General features: G+C 29.1%; 2 protein-coding genes across 6 annotated transcripts in view; both read left to right on the forward strand.

The window, feature by feature from the left end:
• LOC116777299 (anion exchange protein 3) overlaps window positions 1–14836 on the forward strand; it is a 33033-nt gene extending 18197 nt beyond the window's left edge. For 2 of the 4 annotated variants that reach the window (XM_032670765.2, XM_032670766.2), the window contains exons 3-19: window positions 916–992; window positions 1617–1753; window positions 3621–3810; window positions 4819–4920; window positions 5097–5329; window positions 5529–5682; window positions 7388–7480; window positions 8292–9009; window positions 9091–9272; window positions 9568–9797; window positions 9905–10074; window positions 10201–10355; window positions 10453–10700; window positions 10886–11100; window positions 11425–11633; window positions 11706–11876; window positions 12045–14836. In XM_032670765.2, coding sequence (XP_032526656.2) covers window positions 916–992; window positions 1617–1753; window positions 3621–3810; window positions 4819–4920; window positions 5097–5329; window positions 5529–5682; window positions 7388–7480; window positions 8292–9009; window positions 9091–9272; window positions 9568–9797; window positions 9905–10074; window positions 10201–10355; window positions 10453–10700; window positions 10886–11100; window positions 11425–11633; window positions 11706–11876; window positions 12045–12119 — 3359 coding nt within the window. In that variant the 3' untranslated portion in view covers window positions 12120–14836. Of the gene's footprint in view, window positions 1–915; window positions 993–1616; window positions 1754–2347; window positions 2503–3620; window positions 3811–4818; window positions 4921–5096; window positions 5330–5528; window positions 5683–7387; window positions 7481–8291; window positions 9010–9090; window positions 9273–9567; window positions 9798–9904; window positions 10075–10200; window positions 10356–10452; window positions 10701–10885; window positions 11101–11424; window positions 11634–11705; window positions 11877–12044 lie in introns of those variants that run through there. The other 2 variants (XM_032670767.2, XM_032670768.2) reach the window with 2 other exon arrangements.
• A 1258-nt stretch (window positions 14837–16094) lies between these two features.
• The window catches only part of LOC116777083 (tyrosine-protein kinase Abl), a 32936-nt gene continuing 25846 nt past the window's right edge, over window positions 16095–23184 (forward strand). For both annotated transcript variants that reach the window (XM_032670437.2, XM_032670438.2), the window contains exon 1: window positions 16095–16525. In XM_032670437.2, coding sequence (XP_032526328.2) covers window positions 16399–16525 — 127 coding nt within the window. In that variant the 5' untranslated portion in view covers window positions 16095–16398. The remainder of the gene's footprint in view (window positions 16526–23184) is intronic.

Genomic DNA, 23184 nt, shown 5'->3' on the forward strand with positions numbered 1-23184 from the left:
CGTAATAGTTTTGTTAAAGTAATATTAAAACAAGAATAAAATATTATTTTTTAACAAGTGAGCTACACAACTCAACTGGGATTTATATTTTTATGTTCACTGGTCTTTATTTTTATAATTTAATTGGGATGGTGACCGGTGCACTGTTACTTCTATTACCATTTTTAACAAAGCCTCACAAACTAGTAAACATTTTTCTTAAAAGTCTTTACGTCGAAGTATGAAACTATATTCTAAGTCCTAGCTGGCATCATCACGCTACATACGAAACGTTCATAGTTTTTCATTCATAAATCTCCGCATATTAAAGTATTAATGTAGGTTATTGTATGAAAAATTTGCAATGCTTTACATGTAGTGTGGCGACGCAAACTTGTACTAAGCATACTGGGCAATAAATGGAATATGTTTTTAATAATTTACGTAATAGAAGTGAAATTTTACGCTTCAATGTTTGTCAGGGGCAAGTACCTGAAATATTTCTTTCTACATACGTATCTACAGCTGGGCGTATAAATTATTCTAATCCTGTGAATTCCAATGATTTAAATAAAAACAAGTATAATATTAAATATAACCATCAGATACAATAACAATATAAACACATAAAAAGTAGAGTAGTAAGATAAATATAACAATAGTAGTAGATAGAGAGTAGTAAGATAAATATAATAATATAAACACATAAAAAGTATAACAAAAATAAGCAATAAATCTTCAAGCTAGTTGTGTAAAGAATATTAAACCAGAAAAAGGTACAGAAAACATACACTTCAATAATAAAGGTCTTTTTTGATATCAAAATAAAGGACTAAAATAATTAATTTTACTCATAAGTTCCAAAATTGTACATTTATAGATATTAATGAAGATGGATGTTATATTAATTTATTAATGTATTTTTATTATTTTCAGATGATATTATCAGGACAAGCAGTTCTGAGCAAACCCGTGCCAGTAGGGAACAACTTAATTCCAGTTCGGAAGGACAAGTAACGAAATTTCTCCTAATAATATAATTATTTTTGGAACATTACGTATTCGCAGAGTAAATTCATATAACCTTCTCTTCGGTGACATCGGTGACACTCTACAACACTGCGATATCCAACTTCATTAAATAAGCTTGCTTTTTTACGATCAATATGGTACGTACATTTTTCAAGGACATACCGGATCTACAATAAACAGCAGTTTAGTACCGACTATCAGCCTGATATGGTCTCCCATCGGGCAAGGTCTTCAATGATAATAAACAAGACAGCTGACACACTTACTCGTATTTACTTATAAATATACAATTTTTAACGGTAGGTAACTGATAAATAAAAATGCTGGGGTTTATATTTGTATGCAACTTTATTAAAATTAACTAATTATATTACGTATAAAGTGAGTTTAAATGACTTTTTCTTGTTATAATATAAATAAGATATTCTATATTTAATAAACTGAACAAAGTTAGTTCCATTATAAAAATGTTATTATTTCTGTTTTTTAAGATATTAAAATAAAAAGTTGTTTGCTAAGAAACTAAATTTTATTTAGAAAAAAAAACTGTAAAAATTCTTTAAAAATACAAATGCATACTCTTAAAACAATATTACTTTTAACAGATGTCAGGACAAATTTCTGGCTCTGGTTCAGGCAGTACGCCACGTGGAGAAGATCGCCATGTTCAGTTCGACAGTGAACGTGCCAGGGCTGATCCACTAGATGATGCAAGCGAAGAACGTCGTCATCAAAGAAACACGTACGCACTATACTGAAATTAAGCAAAAATATAAACACGAATAATTTGACTCGCAAATAATAGAATATAACATAAAAAATAAACGTGTTATGTTTATGAAAGACAGAAACGCGTTTAAAGAGTCCAATGTGGGAAATGTGTCTTTTAAAATAGATTTCATTTAAACCAATATTTTCTTTTTTATCATAAAATTCGTTTAGTTTCATAGGTAGCTATTTTTGTTTGGTTTTCTTTTTGAATCTGTTTTACATAAAATGAAATTGTTAGATTACATCCACATCATTCCGTGAAAAAAATATATAAAATATTCCTCTTTGAAGATTCACCCTTCCCACAGACGCAAATATTATTTCTTAGAACATTTATAATCATTGGGAATGAAACTGGTTAACGAAAGAATATTTTTTGAATTAAACATTTGGAAACCCGTGGTTTATAAATATCTCTAGAAAATTTGTTAAAGTTTTGTTGAAAAAATTAAAAGTTGGCTAATGATCTCTGCCAAAGACATTGTACACGTAGTTGCTCGGAAGTATCACCTACGTTACCGAAATAGAAAATAGTCGCGTGACTTTGGCATTGTACCTAGAACCAAAGTGAACTCAGGTTCCAGCTTGTAAATCGTAAGTCGGATGTGGGCGGTGCGCTTGTAATGCGGCCTTTTGAACATGCGAGTTAGTGTTCAGTGCTACTTTTTGCTTTGATATGCCTGTGACGTATTCCCGGGCTTCCGATGTACATCATCAACGGTGAGAACCAAAAACGACTCATAAATCAATTGCTATATTGATGGACAAAGTTATCAATATATTTACGCAAATGTGTCGTCTTAAAAATGGAAATTTATATTTAAGATATAAAACTATTAATATAATCGTATTACAATCAATATGATAACATAAGATCTCAATATTATTTTCTATATTTTAATACGCTCTTACTTTAATATAAGAGATAGATGAAATATCTTAATCTATTTATAACGTTGAAACTTGAGATCCTCAATATTATAATATTTCATGATATCCAATATATAGTACTCATATGTATATATATTTATATGTAGTTAGTTACACTATATGTAAATCAAGAATGGTTCGGCGAATTTGGCTGACAATTGGTGCGGAGGTAGTTTAGAACCAAGAGACGGACATTAAATACTTTTTATTCCCGAAAAACCCACCCGAAACAGAATAAAATTAAGTGGAAAAAATCCAAAATCTGCTTATTTACAATCTCTAAGGCGTAACAGAGTTCGCCCGGTCAGCTATGCATTTCTGATTCCGAAGTTGACTAAGTTGACTAAGTTGATGAAAGTGGACGAAATGGATGGAAAACTTATATACAGTCCTTGACTTAAGAAATTATAATATATATTCCTCAATAATTGAACACATTTGCTTCTCGATCGTAGTTTTAAATTGTAAACAAATGCAATTTGAAAGTAGATAATAGTTATTTAGACTTTCAAACGCATTAGTATATAATTGTAATTTCGAAATGCTAGCTTTCATTAAATATTAATTAAGGTTTGAATAGCTACGTTACTGCTTCGTAATGTCACATGACAAGCGTTTTGTCTCCTATCTGCAACCAATTACTAGCTTTTGATTCCCTATACCTACATATATTTTTTTTTCAGCTGCAAAACTATATATTAAAAAAATATAATAAAAAAATATATTTTGTACTTTTATTTTTAGGGAATGTATTTTTTAATTAGTAAGACTTTCGACTCCCGTTACACTAATCCGTTTCTGATTTATGTTTTTGTCTTTAAAAAAATCCCAGAAATCTGTAAAAAAAAACCTTAAGGAATTAAGTACCTACATATTATAAAATAAAAAAATATGTATATTTTCTGTAGTCGACACTTGCATCACAAATCACGAAAATATTCCCTACAAGAGGGGGCGAGAGGTGGTGGGGCAGATGGCGAGAGACAAGTGCCTGCGGCATCAACGGATGAACCATTACCCGAAGCTGATCTCGATGAACTCCGGAGCCATCGAATTGATGACCAGCGGGTTTTGCGGAGACTTAAACTTCAGCCCAGGGTAGCTAAAAATAATGTACTTATTTATTTATCAAACGTTGAGATTACAAGTACTGCTATCGTGAATTTAATTTTTCCCGATAAACTATTAAGAAGATTTTTGATTTCGAAAGTTGTCTATTAGGTAATTCTTTGATTTATATTATATACCATAATTAATGATTTTTTCCATGACCTAATTACATTGAAAAAATGCGCAACATTTCTATATACACGAAATAATTTCACTCATCACCAAAACAATTACTTTAGTAAAAGTTTTGAACACTTAATTATACTGAGTAATTTTTTTTTACTTTTACGTGATTTTTATTAGCTTCACTTGTATGTTGGTTTGTATGTTTGTAACTTCCTCCGTGTGCCTGGGGTTTGCAATTTATGCTCCTGCTGCCTGAAATAAATAATAATCGTTGTGATAATACTAACACTAATAACCGTGTAATATATGAAGAATAATAGCAATTACTACAAGTAGTTATGGAAACAATGGTTGTTTATAAAAAAATAATACCACGCATCTGTAGTTATCCGACTTAAGGTACAAAACAAAGAATAGTTTAGAAAAAAAAGCTAAATAACACGTTTTTATATATAAAAAAAAGAGAATATTTATAACTAAAAATAAGAAAATATTTGTTTGAATATTTAACCTTAAAGATAGAGTGAAAAATAAAAGAAATTAATTTAAGGTATAAAGTGTAAGATGTCTTTTGAAAATAGCGTTACTCATATAAGTATTTTGGCAAGAGTACACCGTGCAAAATAATAATAATGCATAATGCAGTCCCTGTGCTTCAACCTAAATTAATTAGAATTCCCCTCATTTACCCATAACGCATACTTGCCTTACATGACCTAATGGATGGAATAGTAATATCAAGCACCCTTACTAATATTACACAGGAAAAATATTTTCACTTTTTTATAATAGTATTCTTGAATTTACATATCAGATTTAGAGGCATTGAATATTTGATAGCAGGATAAAAGAAAAATGTTCTTGTTTTAGAGTCCAACCATTCATGTAGGGCGCAAGGATGGAGGCGATAAAATACAAAACATTTTTTCTGACTTAACTCTGAAAAAAATGTACGACCACAGTCCACATTCGGTACGTATAAATTTTAAAATATTTCCTGTAAGACATATCTCTTATCATCCTAATTACATATACTGTTTTGCCGATAAATCGCGAAAAGATTGTCATAATCAAAAGATATACCATTGACTTATATAGTAAGGTAACTTCTATACGAAACATTTTTATTCGGAATGTCTGTGACACAGGTGTTTGTTCAACTGGACGAATTACTAGCCACAGAAGATGGTGATACGGAGTGGAAGGAAACTGCACGTTGGATTAAATATGAAGAAGATGTTGAAGAAGGATCTGCCAGATGGGGTCGGCCCCACGTAGCCTCTCTTTCTTTCCATTCCCTATTAAACCTACGCCGTTGTTTAGAAACTGGAGTGGTACTGCTTGACCTCGATGAAAAAGACCTTCCTGGTGTTGCATACAGGTATTTAAATGGTCGTGTAAGCCATGCACAATATGAAAAACTGAAATAGTGCGACTTCTAAGATTCAAATAAATAATATAATGTTTATATAACTGGTTTAGTCAATAATATTTCAAAGATTTTCTTCAGCTTATTTTATCATAGCCTTAACTTTATAAAATATCTCAACCTTTTTTCTAATTTTATTTCATTTTTCTAGGGTTGTAGAAAGTATGGTTAATGAAGGATTGATAGAAGAAGATGACAAACCAGTCGTAATGAGATCTCTACTTCTTCGCCATCGACATGTACATGATGAAAGGTTCCGATTCTCCATAAGTGGTCGAAAGCACTCTTCCTATACAAGCCTACAGGTGAATATGATGTTTTAACTAATATGTATCAGATATTATTTGGCAATCTTGGACTTTAATGACAATTTATTTTATTTATTATATATACGAAATTATTCTTCCCCTCTATTTTCTACACTTTGCCACTGTATTTGAGAAAAAATGTTATCTGATATAATATTGATAAAGGTTTGTAGATATTTATTTGGCAAAATAGATTTCACGAAACAGCTTTATCTTTTTCAAGACTTTTTTTTTTAATAAAGATGTTCTATGAAATATTTATAATATTTCTATGAATCATAAATAAATAAATCATAAGCACGTCAAATTTATTTTGTGCACTTTTTTAATGTGTTTATTGTATAATTTTTTAAAATTTATGGCGGCTATTTTTTTTTCTTATTATATCAAAGGAAACTAATGTAATTCGTCATTTTAATGACATATTTACATTAAATGAAGTAATAGTGTGACAATAAATATTTTATGTAATGTTACGATATGATCGCCATAATCTGTTAAAATTGAATCAGATATTTTTTTACATAACCGATAAAAGATTAATAGTGTTTGTGCTGTATTGTTGTATATTTTCCATGTTATTATTTCATTTATATATTAGTCTATCATAATATTTTATATCTATTTTAAATTATTTTAATTAAAAAATGGTTTATGTTCTGTTGACATCGTACATTTTAGAATATTTCTGTTAATCTTTAATTAAACATACGTCACGTCATTAATAAGTTTACTTTAATACAGACATTTCGATAAATATTTTATTCGCAGAATCAACGTTTGATGAAAATTGGCTTTGAAAATAATTCTGGGAAAAGTGCCCTAAAATTTGTACTTTATAAAATAGTTTGTTTTTCTGCCAAAAAATATTTAATTACAGAAATGTGTTAATTTTAATGCCGAAATATTATGTGGAAATATTTTATTCGAAACTCCTTAAATTATGAGCGATATCAAGATAATAATGATACTAAATCCTTACATTTTTGAAATACTCAGTTAAAGTCAAGTTTATCAAGGATTACGATAAAAATTTGGCGTATACGCTTTGATATATGTCAAATATTCGAGGCCAAGAGATATCAATAACTCACCTCGTGATAAATATACAGAAATCCCCAATCATATATTTAATAAGTACATAAAACAAACAGCAGAATATTTCAGTAGCATTATTCCAGTATATGTTAAAAAAATAAATATTATACGTAAATATACAGTTAATCTAGGAAGATACCATTTGATAGTGTCTGATAATTTTGCTAGTGACCTTTGCAATCCTCTTTTTCATAATAATTTGAATACAAATACTGATACAATCAACTTTGAAACTGATGAGATTATATTTATAAAGTGCTTTTGTTGAATCTTAGTTATGATAAAAATAAAACTCATAACCTTTTGATCTACATTTAACACGAGTCTACACGTGGTTTTCTTTTATTGTTCCGTTTGTTCAAGATAATCGGCTTAGTAATTCGCATACAAAAACTGTATATATTATAGACATGGAGTAAAGCTATTTTTCATATATTTTTTTAAATGTTAGATAAATCTCAAAACGCTATTTAAGACATCAACCTTACCTATATACTAGTGGAATGACTTTTCAATTCAAAATCAATAATTTGTGCCATAAACATCGTTAGAAAAAAAATTAGGTTCAATATGTAGTAGGGAAGTGATATAATGTGTTGTACAGTCGCTGTGGTTGGAGGAAGGTGGTGGCGCCCGCCAGCGATACTCCACATGCTCTGCCATCGGTCCCTGTCGTCGACACAGCTCTCATATTCTCGTATGATCTGTGCTCGTATTATCTTTATCTTGCACGTACCCTTGTTACTAGTTTGTCACATCTTCAAACTATGTTATTAAAACATTCCATTCTATTTTAGATCCGATATTATATATGTGTAACATCAATCATAGCTCATCAATCATAATACGTTGAACGTATCTCATGTGTAAAACCAGACTACTGAAAAAAAAAAAGGTTTATGTTTAAAATATTTCTGTGTCTCGATTTGACAGGAGTCACGGTTATTTGGAGCTTTTATTTAATTAATTTCCGCACATCTACGAAATTTTTTGTCGATTTACTTATTGCAAAACGTGTTTAGCATGAATGTCAATAATTATCATAAATCAACTTGACTTGTGTGTTTTATAATTGTAATTTACAACAATCTGTAAATAAATTATTATGTGTCAAAAGATAAATATAATATATTTTAATGATAAGATTTCAAAACAATTGTGTAGAAACGATGATAGTTTGGTGCATTAGGTTACATATTATTCCAAACATAAATCGTTTTAGCTCCATTCTATAACTCAAATGGTTTCGAAAAAAACTAGGGAAAAATTTTGTTAATTAAGTAATAGATATTAAAGCGTCTAAAATAAAATAAAGATATATACCGTAGAACTTTTAATTGTTTTGTACTATTACAAATGCTTTTTTTATTAGACCGAATATTATTATAGAAACCATTTACTCAAACCATTAAAATTATCATTTGAAATAAATACGTCCATATAAAAACATAAAACCTTGATTATTAAATATGAATACTTTTCAAATAACTTGGCCTATTTTTATTTAGAATCTTTCGGATAACAAGCGACGAAGAAGCTCCAATGCTCTACCACAAGATCGAACAGAAGCTCGGGCAAAAACATCAGTGGCGGGCATGGATACACGCGAAGTAGAATATTTAGCCACAGCCCCTGTGGGGTCTCAGGATGAATTAAGACGGGGTCACAATGATTCAATCATGAAACGTATACCTGACGATGCGGAAGCCACAACAGTCCTCGTTGGTGCAGTTGGATTTTTAGATCAACCAACGATTGCCTTTGTACGTCTCGCTCAAGGCATATTAATGCCATCCATCACAGAGGTTCCCATACCAGTCCGCTTTATGTTCATATTACTTGGGCCAACATCAGCTGACCTTGACTATCATGAAGTGGGTAGATCCATTTCTACTCTTATGTCAAACCCTTCCTTTCATTCTATTGCGTACAAGGCTGATGATCGACGTGAACTTTTGTCGGCAATTAATGAATTCTTAGACGATTCGATAGTGTTACCGCCTGGTGATTGGGAGCGGCAGGCTCTATTGCCTTTCGAAGAATTACGAGCTAAAAGTGAAATGATAAGAAAACGTAAGCGTGATGCTTTGGAGCGTAAAAAGGGCATTGAAATTACAACAGCTTCGCCAATAGATGAAAAAAAGGCTTTGTTAGCTGGTGAAACTGGTGGATTGCCAGAAAAAGAACGTGATGATCCATTATCCAAGAGTGGTCGTCTCTTTGGTGGTAATTATAACTTTATATATGAATCATTATTATAAGATACGACTTGTATTAATTATAATGTAATCATATTTTTTCATTTAGGTGTTATAAGAGACATAAAAAGGCGTTATCCCCACTATATATCCGACTTTCGTGATGCATTAAATGGACAATGTGCGGCAGCTACAATATTCATGTACTTTGCTGCGCTTTCATCAGCCATTACTTTTGGAGGACTGTTAGCTGAAAAAACTGACAGACAGATTGGTATCTCGGAAACATTGGTAAGATTAATATTAACTAAATTTTACGAATACACTTGCCCGTTTGGTAGTGATAATAATAGATTTTGTAAATATAACTAATATAATAAATAAAAAGTTTTCGGTGGTCGGAGTCGTTGCAAAATGTTGGTGCAATATTTAAGCTGGGAAAAATAAAAGATGTTTAGTAAAGTAACAACAAAAGTATTTTATTGTTGATATTTTGTGTATTATAAATTATTTTAGTATTTTAAAAATGTTAAAATAATCTTTATTTATAAGTCCAATTTCACTATCCCATAAATTTATTTTTTAGGTATTTACTTGCGTAGGTGGATTATTTTTCGCCCTAGTAGCAGGTCAACCAATGATGATTACTGGCGCTACTGGACCTTTGCTGCTTCTCGACGAATCGCTTTTTGTATTTTGCCGCTCCTACGGTTTTGATTTTTTGGCCGCTAGAATGTACTGTGGTTTATGGATGATAGTGATTGCTTTGTGTGTTGCCTCTGTTGAAGGTAGTGTCGCCGTAAAGAAAATTACGAGGTCAGTAGCACTATTTGTCTAAATACCGAGCATTTAATAAAACTTTTCAATTATCTTCTTAGAACGAACGTCTCGTAAAATCTTACAAGAAATTTGTATAATTTCAGATTTACTGAAGACATTTTCGCATTTTTGATATCGCTTATTTTCATATCTGAGCCTGTGACGAATATAATAAATGTTTACCGTGCTCACCCGCTCGGTTATGACTACTGCGGCAATTACACACTTGAAAATTCCACTGCTGGCGTTGAGACGGTTAACTCAAATTTTACAGGTATTTCTACCAGTATTCATAATTTATCGTTCTCTATTGCCTCTATTATATACAATTATAAACAAAATTGAATTTGATCGTCAATTTGACTACACACAAATTTGCTTATATTAGAATTCTTTCCAGGAAACCTAACAGTTCCTCCAGTTTTACCGCCTACAAATATGTTACTTACACCGAAACCAAATACAGCTTTGTTTTGTACAATGTTGACTCTTTGTACCTTTATTCTTGCTTACTATCTCCGCATATTCCGCAACGGAAAATTTCTTGGTCGAAGTGTAAGTTTATAGTAATATAAAATTTATATGTTATATGATAATAAAGTGTTAAGCTTCTAAGAATAGGAGATCGTTATTTTTTATATTCATTGAACAGGCTCGACGTGCACTTGGTGATTTCGGAGTTCCGATTGCGATTGTTTTAATGGTTGGAATATCCTGCTTAGTACCCGTTTGGACTGAAAAATTACAAGTACCGGATGGTCTGAGCCCAACCTCAAATCGTTCTTGGCTTGTGCCCCTTAATAAGGGACTTGAAACTATACCACTGTGGGCAACAATTGCTATGGTTTTACCGGCGCTCATGGTTTACATCATCGTCTTTATGGAAACCCACATCGCAGAGTAAGAAATCAAAAGGAAACAATTTAGTATATTTTTTTTACTAATGAATATGAGTACTCATATCAGTAAAGGGGTTTTTATAACTTACATTAAGTCTCTGCGAGCCAAGCGAATATGAAAATAAAAGCATTGCGATTTGTTATAAATTTTATTAGTTTGTACCTAACGTATAGCATTTTAAACAGGTTGATTATTGACAAACCAGAGAGAAAACTGAAGAAAGGCAGTGGATTCCACATGGACATAGTCGTCATGTCGTTAGTAAACTCGGTGTGTGGCATGTTTGGGGCTCCGTGGCAGTGTGTAGCCACAGTACGATCTGTGAGCCATGTTTCCGCATTAACTGTTATGTCAACAACTCATGCCCCCGGTGACAAACCTTATATTGTTGAAGTTAAGGGTATGTGTTTTATGTTGATATTCTTTTATCCTGCGATTGGGATATATTAAAAAATATAGATATAAAACATTGTAAAACATTTATAGTTGTTAAAGAAATTGTGATTTTTAAAACAAATAAATACGTCTAAAATTTTTTTCAAAACACACTGTTATTTTAAAAGAAACGCCATGTTCTTGCGATACGTCATTGATTTTCAGAAGCCCTATCTCTTTTTATATCGTAAACCACACATAAAGAATCATACGAATAAAGTTTTATGTATATATATTATGTATGTCACACTTTATTCGCAAAAATCACTCACAAGACACAATTTTTCAGAACAACGTCTTACTGGATTACTAGTTGCTTTTCTCGTTGGCATATCTGTTTTGGCTTCCGGCTGGCTAAGATTAGTTCCAATGGCTGTATTATTTGGAGTTTTCCTCTATATGGGAATTTCTGCCCTCGGAGGAATTCAGTTCTGGGATCGATGTATTTTACTATTAAAACCTGTGAAGCATCACCCGCAAATACCTTACGTGAGACGAGTAAGTAGAACAAAATCGAAATGTATTTTTTTATTCAATAAATACTTATCATTAATTTAACAACTTTTTTAGGTACCGACATTTAAAATGCATCTCTACACTCTTATCCAAATAGCTGGTGTATGTGTATTGTATGCTGTGAAGTCTTCGAAGTTTTCCCTCGCGCTTCCCTTCTTCTTGGTACTCATGGTGCCGCTGCGAATGGCAATCAGTTACATTTTTACCCCGCTACAACTGCGTGCGGTAAGCGAGAATAAAGTTGACATAGGTTACGACAAAAATCTCAATTCCTATTATTCAAAGTCGTAGACATGACGTAGTAAGAAAAATATTCCTCAATATAATCTTAAAATAAAACAAACCTAGACAATGGCTATCTCAGTTGTTATATTTATTGTATTTTAATTTCAGTTGGATGGATCCCAAAAAGATATTGACGTCGATGATGAGCCAGATTTCTATGAAGAAGCGCCTTTGCCCGGATAGGACCAGGCCATAGAATGCCAACTTTCTGACGCTCAGGAAGTAACAGTATTTATAAACTCTTCTGTATAAAGTGATAACTAAAAAAGTTTTAGGTACATATATGCCTCAGTGCAGCGACAGAAAGACATTCTTGTTCAATTAGATTATAATAAATTATAATAGAGACGATTATTCTTTGTGTCCATTGTAGAATAATAATCAACATAGATTATACTTCTTTCGTTGTATGTTTAACTAGAACAAATAATACATTTATATACAAATGTAAAGATCACTTTGCTTAAATTGGTTTATAAAAACAATAATGTGAAACCTCTATTTTAGTACCTAATTTACTTTTCATTTTTAATTCTTTTATGTAATTTATTGATTTTTTGGTAATTTAATAAGGCTATATGATTAAACGACAATTCGTTTTAAAAAATAAGCAGTTTAATGAAGTTTATGTATAAAATTGACACATATATATTTCACTTTTTCTGAGTTTAACTAAATATGTAAAAAATTACAAATACATTTACCTGTGTATAGGGTAAGTAAATACTTATAAACATATAGGTATCTACCTAAATTATATTTAGTACTTAAGGGATTTGTGATCATAGCTCAATGTCTGTATACAGTATTACTTCTAATTATATATTGAATAGAGCTTCCTAGTAAAAATTTAGAAAGACAACCACCTAAAAAATAAAATTCATGGTCATTATACAACTATTTTTATAAACTCAAAGAACTTTTCCGTGTTTAGTTACAATATGCATTGTTAATTCATAGTTATTATAAAAAACATATTAAGTTTAAAATTCATCTATTCCAAGGATAAAAATCTATTTATAGTATATTTTGTACTTCCAGATTAATATTTATGTTTTCCTAAATAATTTACTTTAAGAAATCTTAATATATTCAAAAATAAGGAAGATTTGTATTCAAAAATATACTTTTCTATGTCTAAACCTGTATGACTTACCTAATCATTTAGACGTCACCGGTAGAGCCGTCCACACGGAGACAAGCCACTAGTTTTACAGTAATATACAGTATTTACGAACAAAATTTTTACTTAATAATAGTAGGTATATTCAATTATACATTCTACAGCGTAGCTATCTTTTTTAAAAGATGTTTGTACATTTAGACCTAGTGTTTAAATACTTAACATTCTTCTGATTGAAGTAAAACATGAATTACGGATAAACATTAAAAGTATAAACATAGCACTTCTTCGGTGTAAATAAATAGATACTACCCTATATAATTATATTAGTACCAAAAAATCGCTACGATTTGAAGATGAATAATAAGCAAGTTCATTACGCCCGTTCGAAAGAAACATATCAAAACTTTTCCTATTATTACTGTAAATTATAAATAAAATCTGTAATAAAAATATAAGCCAAAGTATAGTTTGCCAAAGAAGTGACGGAAGTATTTATAATTACCCGATTCATTTATGATAATTAGAACCTTGTGCGGGTGGAATTTTGAATATCTAGAAATCACGCATTATGTAATAATGAAACAGTATTAGAAATATAAATATAATTTAATAAATTAATGTACATACAGAATTTTTTTCAAGATGATAACTTTTCTTAATATTATTATATTCCAGTGGTTATCTCCTGATAATAGATTGGTATCTATGTACATATATCTGTATGATAGAATAATTTAATACAGATTGATGAGATTTTTGAAAGTAATTGTCAACAGCATAAAAGCAAAAGAACAAAATCGTGAAAATTAGAACGTAGTACATAATTTAACTGTAAATTAATTAAGACTTTCTTATATGTACTTAATAAAATTTATAATTACAATATGACATTCCAACTATCGTGTTGCTAAGTAAAATAAAAGCAGTGAAACCACGTTTAGTTGTTCTTAATAAAAAAATTTAATCATCGATGATATTTCGATACTCACACAACTTAAAACGATGTTTTAATATGTGCAGTCAGTAAATCAAACCTCTGGGTTGTTCTGCAAAGCTATTTTTAGTCTTGTATAACATTTCATTTTATTTTAATGGTTTCTTTTATACTCTGTGTAAATATATATTGACATAGAATGCTCTTATATTAACATACACAACAAAACATTTTTTATAAGAAGATGTTGCTTGACCTTTGAAACAAAGTTTCCAATGTGAAAAAATGTTTGCACGTGCTAAACATATTTCAACTTGCAAATGTTGCAAACTTGCAAATAGTCCAAAAGAAACTTTGAGATAAAAAAATTGTAAATGTTATCGTTTTAACGTTTGAGCGGCGGTATACCTAATTCCTGATTTAATCATATTTTTATCTCAGCATATCAAAGTAAACGTTAATGAAATAGTTAAGATTTTAAAAGTCTATCTTCATCATACTAAAATGTCTTTTTGCTATAATAATAATTTATTAGTAAAGCAAAGGCATTTTTTAAATCTAGGACAATGTAAGAACAATGTTAACTTTGTTAGTTTGTAGATACAATTAATAATTTATCATGGTGGTATTTCATTACACTCTCTTAAAATATTATTTAACATGTTATACTTATTCTTTACGTTGTGTTATGTAGTTGCCGACTGTTTAAGGCGTATAATAATCTTAGACAGGTTATTGTTAATTTAGGGCAATATGTTGAATTGTTCCTTTGTTTATTTATTGTTTTTGGCTTATAAATATAATCTTCGTGATTCTTATTAGATAAATGATTCAATAAAACCTTCTTTTATTTATCCCAAAGAAAAATGTGACTGTAAAAGGTAATTTGTAAAATGTTAAGGATCTAAACTAACCTGCTCTTAAGTTTTATATAATTTCAGGGCATTTTATGATATTTAATTTTAAATAAGTAGATCTGCAACATAATCTCTTTAATACACTACAAACATATTCTTTATGAAATGTGAAATATATTTTTTAATTTGTCTGTAATAAAAAATAACAATGAACTACTCTAAAAGTTAAAAATTATTTTGATATTTGTTTTTTGTTTGTGCCTTACACCTGTTCAGCATGTTTAGAGAAAACTCAAGATTAAAAAGTTGGGTCCTAAGCAATTAAAACCTGTCTCCCCATTAAAAGTTAAGGAATTTGTGTGGACATGCATTCATAAAAATTTATGTATAGACACTGTTTGACTTTATATTTATTTTCTATTTTATTATATATTAATTGTTTCTTAATAAAATTATATTATTTTTATAATGAAACACTATTACATTAAATGCATTAGTATTCCTCTCCTTAAGATAAGCGTTTACGCAATTTAAGAACTTTATTTTAACCAATTATTTCATAACAATCTGAATAATACATACAAATATATATTGGAAAGATTTATTTAGGTGATACTGTTAAGGTATACCCAATACGCAGGTTATACATAACAATATTATTTATGAGGTATGAGAATTTTTCGCCAAATTAAAATCTTCAAGCTATGTATCCTTCCTTACTTTCCTTAAAAGGTGCTCCCTCTTGTTGACTACGCTGATGCTGCCTATCCATTTGTACAAAAGAAGATCATGGGAATTATTTTCTCCAACGTTTTATTGTATCTAATATGTATTCCGTGTTCTAGTTCGTGAGTAAAATTTAAATATACATTGCGATATGTTGTTTTCTTTTTAATTTATTTTTCTTATTTTTAAGTAAGGATTCAAAATTTCTTTTAATAATAACGAATAATTTTACTACAATTTTCGATTAAATGCCAAGCTGCTCGCCAAAGAAAAATAGACTTTCATCATTTGTTATAAAAAACCACATCACACTTTTTAATGACTCAGAATAGTTCAAGAGGCATAAAAATATCAATTTCCTAAATATTATGTTTACTTTTATACTATAAATTTTATAATTTATATAAACTCAGTTTTTGGTACAAGTATTTCTTTATTTCTATGTTGCCATCTCATTATTTACACAGAGTTGCCTGTTCTCTGTGCTGCTGTGCTGCCCCCAACGGCATATGAACACAACTGGAAATCGACGTCAAACCAAACATGTCAGTCACACATAATGGTGGAAGATGTGTTTTTTATCTCAGTGAATAAGTTTGAGGATGTTTTTTCCAAAAATGGTTAATTTCGAACATCCGAACTCATTTTGACCTCTGCCTTTAATCCGTGATTGACTATTAACTCATCTTTGTGTTAAGTATATTTAAGAATGGCGTTTGTGTACATCGGGCTGTCTGTAGAATTATTAAATTAGTGATTTGAGCGAGAAGTCTCTCGCCGGTTCCGAAACCAAGAGGGTGGCGGAGGCGTCAGCACAAGATGGGGGCTCAGCAGGCGAAAGAACGCGGTACGGCCAGCGGCGCGTCCATGCGTTCGACGAGAAACAAGCCGCGAGTACCCAAGGACCCCCGCATGCTCGGCTCCAACATTTTTACCGAACACAGCGGTGAGTCACCCCTTATTTTTTTATTCGAAATGTTATAGTTAATTTACTTACTATTATTTATTTTGGCCAAAACTCCTGTCTTATCTTTAAAAGTTTTATTGATTAACGTATACTTTTGTTTTCTCTGTATGTAAATATTAAAAAAATTACTTCATAATTAAAAATCTAAATTACTATCACACAACTATCAATACTTCATATAAACACTCTCAGTTGTGTCAAATTGTTTGCTTTCTCCTCTTAATTATTGTTATCCTAGTATTAAAATGATAATTTTGTTGCCAATGCGAAATATTATCATTGTTATAATATATTTTCCTCATACTACATTTTAATCCTCACTGCCTCTACAATACATATAAAGTTTTACTTCAAGTTAATTAAAGAAGCTATTTTTTAATTTATTAGTAATAAATATAAAATAGATTTTAAAGACCAATAAAATATATATTAAATAAGAAAGTATCCCATCTGATCATTTCACATAATTTCTTAATATTCACTTATTCAAAATACCTTTTTTATTTTTTGAAGTGAGGCTATTTAAAAAAAAATTGGGAGTTTTTAAATTATTTATACTTTACTAAAAATACCATAAATAATAATAATATATATAATATGTGTTATAGTTTTCTATAAAAGCTTTTAGATAGATAAGCATATGAAAATCAGTTTGAATTTGCTTAATTGAGGCATCTTAATTTTTTGGGGGTTATATCATGCAAAAGCTATTTCTTATGTCTCTATGTTATAGATAGTAGCATAAAAACAGCTACATAAGGATTCTTTTATAGTTTTTAAAATAGCCACAGAAGGGAAACAGAGAAATTTGTTAAAATTTGGAATTGTATCTTTGTCTGATTGAAAATGTAAATGTTATTTATATTTGCACAGTTCAAACTCTAAGATCAAATTTAACCTCTGATTTAATCAATACATAAGTATAATTACCTTAAGTCCTACATAAAGAATGTTTGGTGACACATACTAGTTATTTATAATTTTCTGTTTCTATTGTAAAGAAACTAAAGGAAAAGAAAACTTTGGATTATTTCTTGAATTTTTTTTACAACATTAAGTTTCTTGAAGGAAATAGTATAGCTGCTGGCTATTGCAGTCGTGCTTTGTCCATTATGATTTTTGTGCAAAGAGTTATGTTTCTAAATAAGCAAAGCGAAATCTTAATTATGAAATGCGACTAAAATTTTGATCGCTTAAAGAGTAAAGACAATTATAATTAATTACAACTTAGGTTTGGTAAAATAACAAAATATGTAATTGTTGTAATTAAAGGTAGTATTAATTTAAGGTATAGGTCCTACTATACTTGTAATATTATAAATGCTTGGGTTGAAGTACATTCATGAATAGTTATATTTTAATCCACTATGGTTCCGTTGCTTGATAGCTATATAAGTTCTTTCTTTTCGTACTTATTCTCGGGTAAATATTTCTTCATTATAGAATCTCAAAGCAAAACTTAGAAAACTGGAAATGTTGATTTAATAATATTCAAATACAATCCAAATTATTGAAGTTACCAAAGCTATAAAATTGTTTGCATACAATGATTGCATTATTAAGATAAACAAATGTAATTGGATGGAATCTCTTCGTTCTACCAACCTGAAGAGCATATGCTTCTTAAAAAAAAAAAAACCGTAATATTGTGTCAAGTGAATTCATATAAACAGATATTACCGGAGGTGACCTACACTTTTTTATTTAATTATCTTTTATTAATATCTGAATACAAAATTTTCCTTTCAAAAATACAATAAAAAGTTACTTTATCTGTGTATTTTTATGTAATTTTGTTGGTAAACAATGTGAGAAAATTATTATCCTGGTTTTATATTAACGAAAGTTTAAATAATACACCGATAATTTATATCAAGACCTCCATTCTTTTTTTTTGTCTAAACTTATCCAATCAAGATTAACTTTTATAGTTCTGTATGCTGCTGTGTGGTATCATCATAATTCAAAAAACTTTCTATATCTCATTTTCATTCAATATAGAATCATATGTATGTTTCCTTTTATTTTTATTTAAAATGTTTAAAAGATTAACTGGTTAGTAATTTAAATTAATAAATATTTATAAAATACTCTAAAAGAGATAAAAAAAAGTCTACATACATTTCTTGTTAAATGACAAAATTCTATTTATTTTATGTCAAATGAAGTAAAAAATATTAAGGTAGTAATACTAACACTATAAGTAAAGTAACCTTTCTTGCCATATGCAATAAATTAGGAGTTGCCATTATATGGGTATATTTTTTTTTTGGCTAGGCGGCTTTTTAATACGCGATAAACAGTTTATATATAACTCATTTATCTGGTGTAATGCTAGGGTGTATTATTTTTAAGCCTTTATAAAAGAATTAAGACATTATAGAAGTTTGTTTTATTTATGAAATATGTCCGTATCAAATTTATTGAAAGCAAATCACTTTGATATTTGTGGAAACGTATATTGATACGAAAAAAAAATTAAAAATTATAACAATGAATTAAACTTATGGCGCTTAACATAAATTGAACTTAAAAACTTGATATTTAAATTATTAAAGAGGATGACATATCAATGCATATAAAGTCGGACTGTTCTGTTAGTCCGAAATTATTTTGGATAAATATTATTTTTTGACAATCAAAGTATTAAACTTTATAGTTTATTCTAAAAAAAAAAAGCAAAAAAATAGTATTTTTGCTACAAGGCAAGAAGGTATTATATGTACGTACGGTTACTGTTATGTATCTATGACGTTGCAAGGTTGACTACTGGAAATTTTCATGGTTTGCTTTGATCGTGTGTACCAAAGGCATGTCCTACACGCCATGATTTTTAGCTTTCACTTCGATTGTTCTCGGCGGTCCGTCTTTACTTTTTACTTGTTCTAAAGTTCATTCATTCATTCGGTTTTTATACATATATATTTTACCTTTCCTAGTTAGTTGAGCGTACTTAAATAATAACTTGTATGAGAATATACAAAATATCACCTATAATAATAATTTAAATGAATTACATTTGTTTTCATTATCACAACTACAGAAATAATTTACATTTTTATGTGTGTAAAGTAGTAAAGCCTGTAACAATTCGTTTTAAACATCAGACACAAATAAACTGTTCGATATATTGGTTAGATTTAGTGAGAACTACTCGTGGTTTTAACTGGTTGTGCGGGCGGATGTTGGGACGTTCATATTAACACACAATTGCATTCTACACACACATACGAAACTCCATGATCTTGAAACGATTGAACGGCTCAATGGGTATAACAATTTACGTGTGATTTGTCTAACCATTTATTATTTTGTTATTGATTATTATTATATAATGCTAAACATAATTATTATTTGTCCCTTTGTGTAGATGCCTGCCTTAATTTATATTTACAATATTATAGTTATAAACAGATGTAAAACCGATTATATATTCGTAATAGATTTCCACTTTGATATAAACTAATAATAGAGTATTAAATTTATTTGAAAGTTACTTATTTACTCTTAAACAATAAAATTTGAAATTATAAATACATTAAAACATTATATAATAAGTTTGTGACATAACAATTTTGCCACGTAAACCAGGCGGGAAACTTGTCTGGAACTGAAACTTAAAGCGTCTACAATGTTTCTGTGTATGTAGTGATGAAACAGGTTAAATTCCCTCTAATAACCTAAAAGTAGTACAAACTTAATATAAACGCAACTATTTAAATTAATAAAAATAAAAATGCTATTTAATTTCATGTCACATGTCGCTATTTCTATGATATATTTATTGCAAAGAATATCTTGTTTTGTTTTTTCTTTTTATTTTACTGTTAGTTAAAATGCTAATAGAATAAGAAAATTAATTAATATCATCCGTTTTTAAATTGCCTATTAACATTATGTATTTTATTGCTACCGGACAGCAATATCAATCGTGTCTAATTGATTTAGATTTCACTTGGACCTTGACTAATACAAATTGTTAATCCCTTTGTATTGTATTCGTGACGTAGTTTTGCATTGTATTTTAATTAGGTTTCAGTTCAATTAGTCATATGTGAAGACAATATGATAAAGAAATTGTAGCTTGAAATTAGTTATATTATAGAATGAAATGTAATAAATTAATTATTATTTATTAATTAAAAAACGAATGACGAATTGCTGTGCGGAAGAAATAGCATTTTTTTGTTATCTTCGCAAATCGTTACTAAACAAGTTTTATCATTAACGGAAGAGAGATAGACTTGTTGACTCTAATGTAGATATACTGTTTTTATATATGTTGAGGTGGAAAAGTTATTTATAAATACTTTTGCTTTACAAAAATGTATATAAATTTTGTTTTAATGTATAATTATAAGCGGACGTCTCATATATTTTCTTATAATATGATTTTATCTCCTTTAACAGGAAATACATATATGTTATAATACATAAAATCCAATGAAAAATTAAATGCTAATAAAATCAATCAAGATATAAAAACGAATGTCATTGTAACCCAAATAATATTAAACACTGCCGCCATTCTAACTTTAATATAATTAATCTATAAAAGAATGGTTAAATTTCATGTAGAAATGCAAAGAAATTTGTACCATTGTATTTTATATGAATTAGTTCAGGGCGTTTTAATTTTTTCTACAACCATAAACCTTTTACTCGGTTGACTTTGATATACCTAACTAATTGAATTTTCTAATTTTATTCATTGTCAAAGCTTATATCATGTGATAGACAGACGGCAAAGTATATAATTCCAGATTTTAATTGTCTTTGAATGAGGAATATTGTATTATTTTAGTTAATCAACTGTTTGCGAACTGTTTTCATTATTAAGTTAGAATTATCAACAGATAATGTGATCTTATAAACTTGTAAAAAAATATATAATTGCAGTGCTAATCTCATCTTATTTAATCTTATTTAAGAAAATTGTGATTACGCCTGGAACACAAAGAAGGTAACTTTATTATGATCACAAAAGTTACTTCAAATAAAAACATAAATTTGAAGTTGCTGAATACTTTTTTATACCAAAGTCAATAGAATTGTGATATAATATATTTTTATGTATTTATACGAATCTCTTTTTAATTTCCATTTCTCAATTTTAAGCTTCTCATATTTATGATACTCACAGCTATGGCAAGTACGATGTATTTTCATTCTCTTTTACGTTTGGTATTGGAATTTTATTCTTTGAAGTAACTACAATAAAGGAAAAAAACAACTTTTCAACATTGACAACATCCGATACCTCTTCTTATATGCTTTTAAAAATACAACTTTTATTCTTTACACTTTTATTGAATTGATACAGCTTGGGTCCTATTAAATACATATGTCATTTTATAAGGATACATATTTCAATAAAACAATAAAATAAAATATGTACAATAACAAATAAGAATTCCATTGTTGCTACCCATTAATGATTTGTGCCAATTAGTGGTAGTAATAAACGAAATAAAAATGAGACGACGCGATTTAGAAAATAATTTAATTGGACTGGTGTGCTCTTTATTTTTGACATTAATTGATGTTATCGATTTTTCACTAATTATACGTTTTTGTTTATTTTTAAACAGTACAAAAGCATCTTTTAACTCCCATTACATAAACTACTTATATATTTTATACTAGAAATTGGTTTAATTAGAATTTTTTTTCTTACATGTTAATATATAACAAGCTAGTACTCGCCACGTTTCATCAGATTACACTGTCCCCGCTGCGTAGTCAGATTGATTCAATTATATTCACTTTGATTTATTCCGTTCATTGGTCTTCTCTTAAACATTCTCTGTTCTAACAAGTCTCACGATATATTTCGCTTTATATCAATTCATTTAACATATTTATTTATGTTTTAATATCACACAACAGGATTTTACTCTTGCAGCTTTCAATAAAACTAAACCTTTAAAAAAGCTCATAAGAAACTTAGATGGTAAGTGGTAATGACACATGTTACATGTCTTTTTAATAAGTAAAAATCCTGTTTTCGAATTCTGATTTTGCTCCTGTTTTTGTATTGAACGTACCTATTTGGTGAACAGGTTTTGTTTTTGGTTTTGTTTTGTCTACTGGTTGAAAATTCTTAGTATACAAAACTAGAAACGAAGTTTTCTCATCTATTTTTAATCACAAAAGCCTGTATGTATATAAAAACTTTAATTTCTTTATTAAAATTGTTTTCAACAACTGTATTTACTTCTTATATTTAAAGTAGTATCTTAAACATGTCTACTCTAGTAGAAATATTCTTTTACACATAATTAGGAAATTACAGAAATACATATTCGAACTACATGTTTAAATTCATATATAACTTTAAACTCTTATTTTTGATATGCTATTATAAAACATGTTTTAAATTGTAAAATTTAATCCGTAAAGTAATATTGCAAGCCTCATGTTGAGATAGATTCTGCATCGGAGGCCGTGGAAATGAGAAATCGATAGTTCAATTGCGTTGTTGTTGAAGTATGATGTCGGATGTAAATAATAAAGTTTGAATTTAAAATGAAAAATCTGCCATGTATAGTATTTGACTGGTTTGTTTCTTTTTTATTACTATAATAATTTTTATAAACTTAATAAAGTTTACATTAATGGAACAAATTTCTTCTTTC

Source organism: Danaus plexippus, chromosome Z, assembly GCF_018135715.1.
Source record: "Danaus plexippus chromosome Z, MEX_DaPlex, whole genome shotgun sequence".
Lineage (NCBI taxonomy): Eukaryota > Metazoa > Arthropoda > Insecta > Lepidoptera > Nymphalidae > Danaus > Danaus plexippus.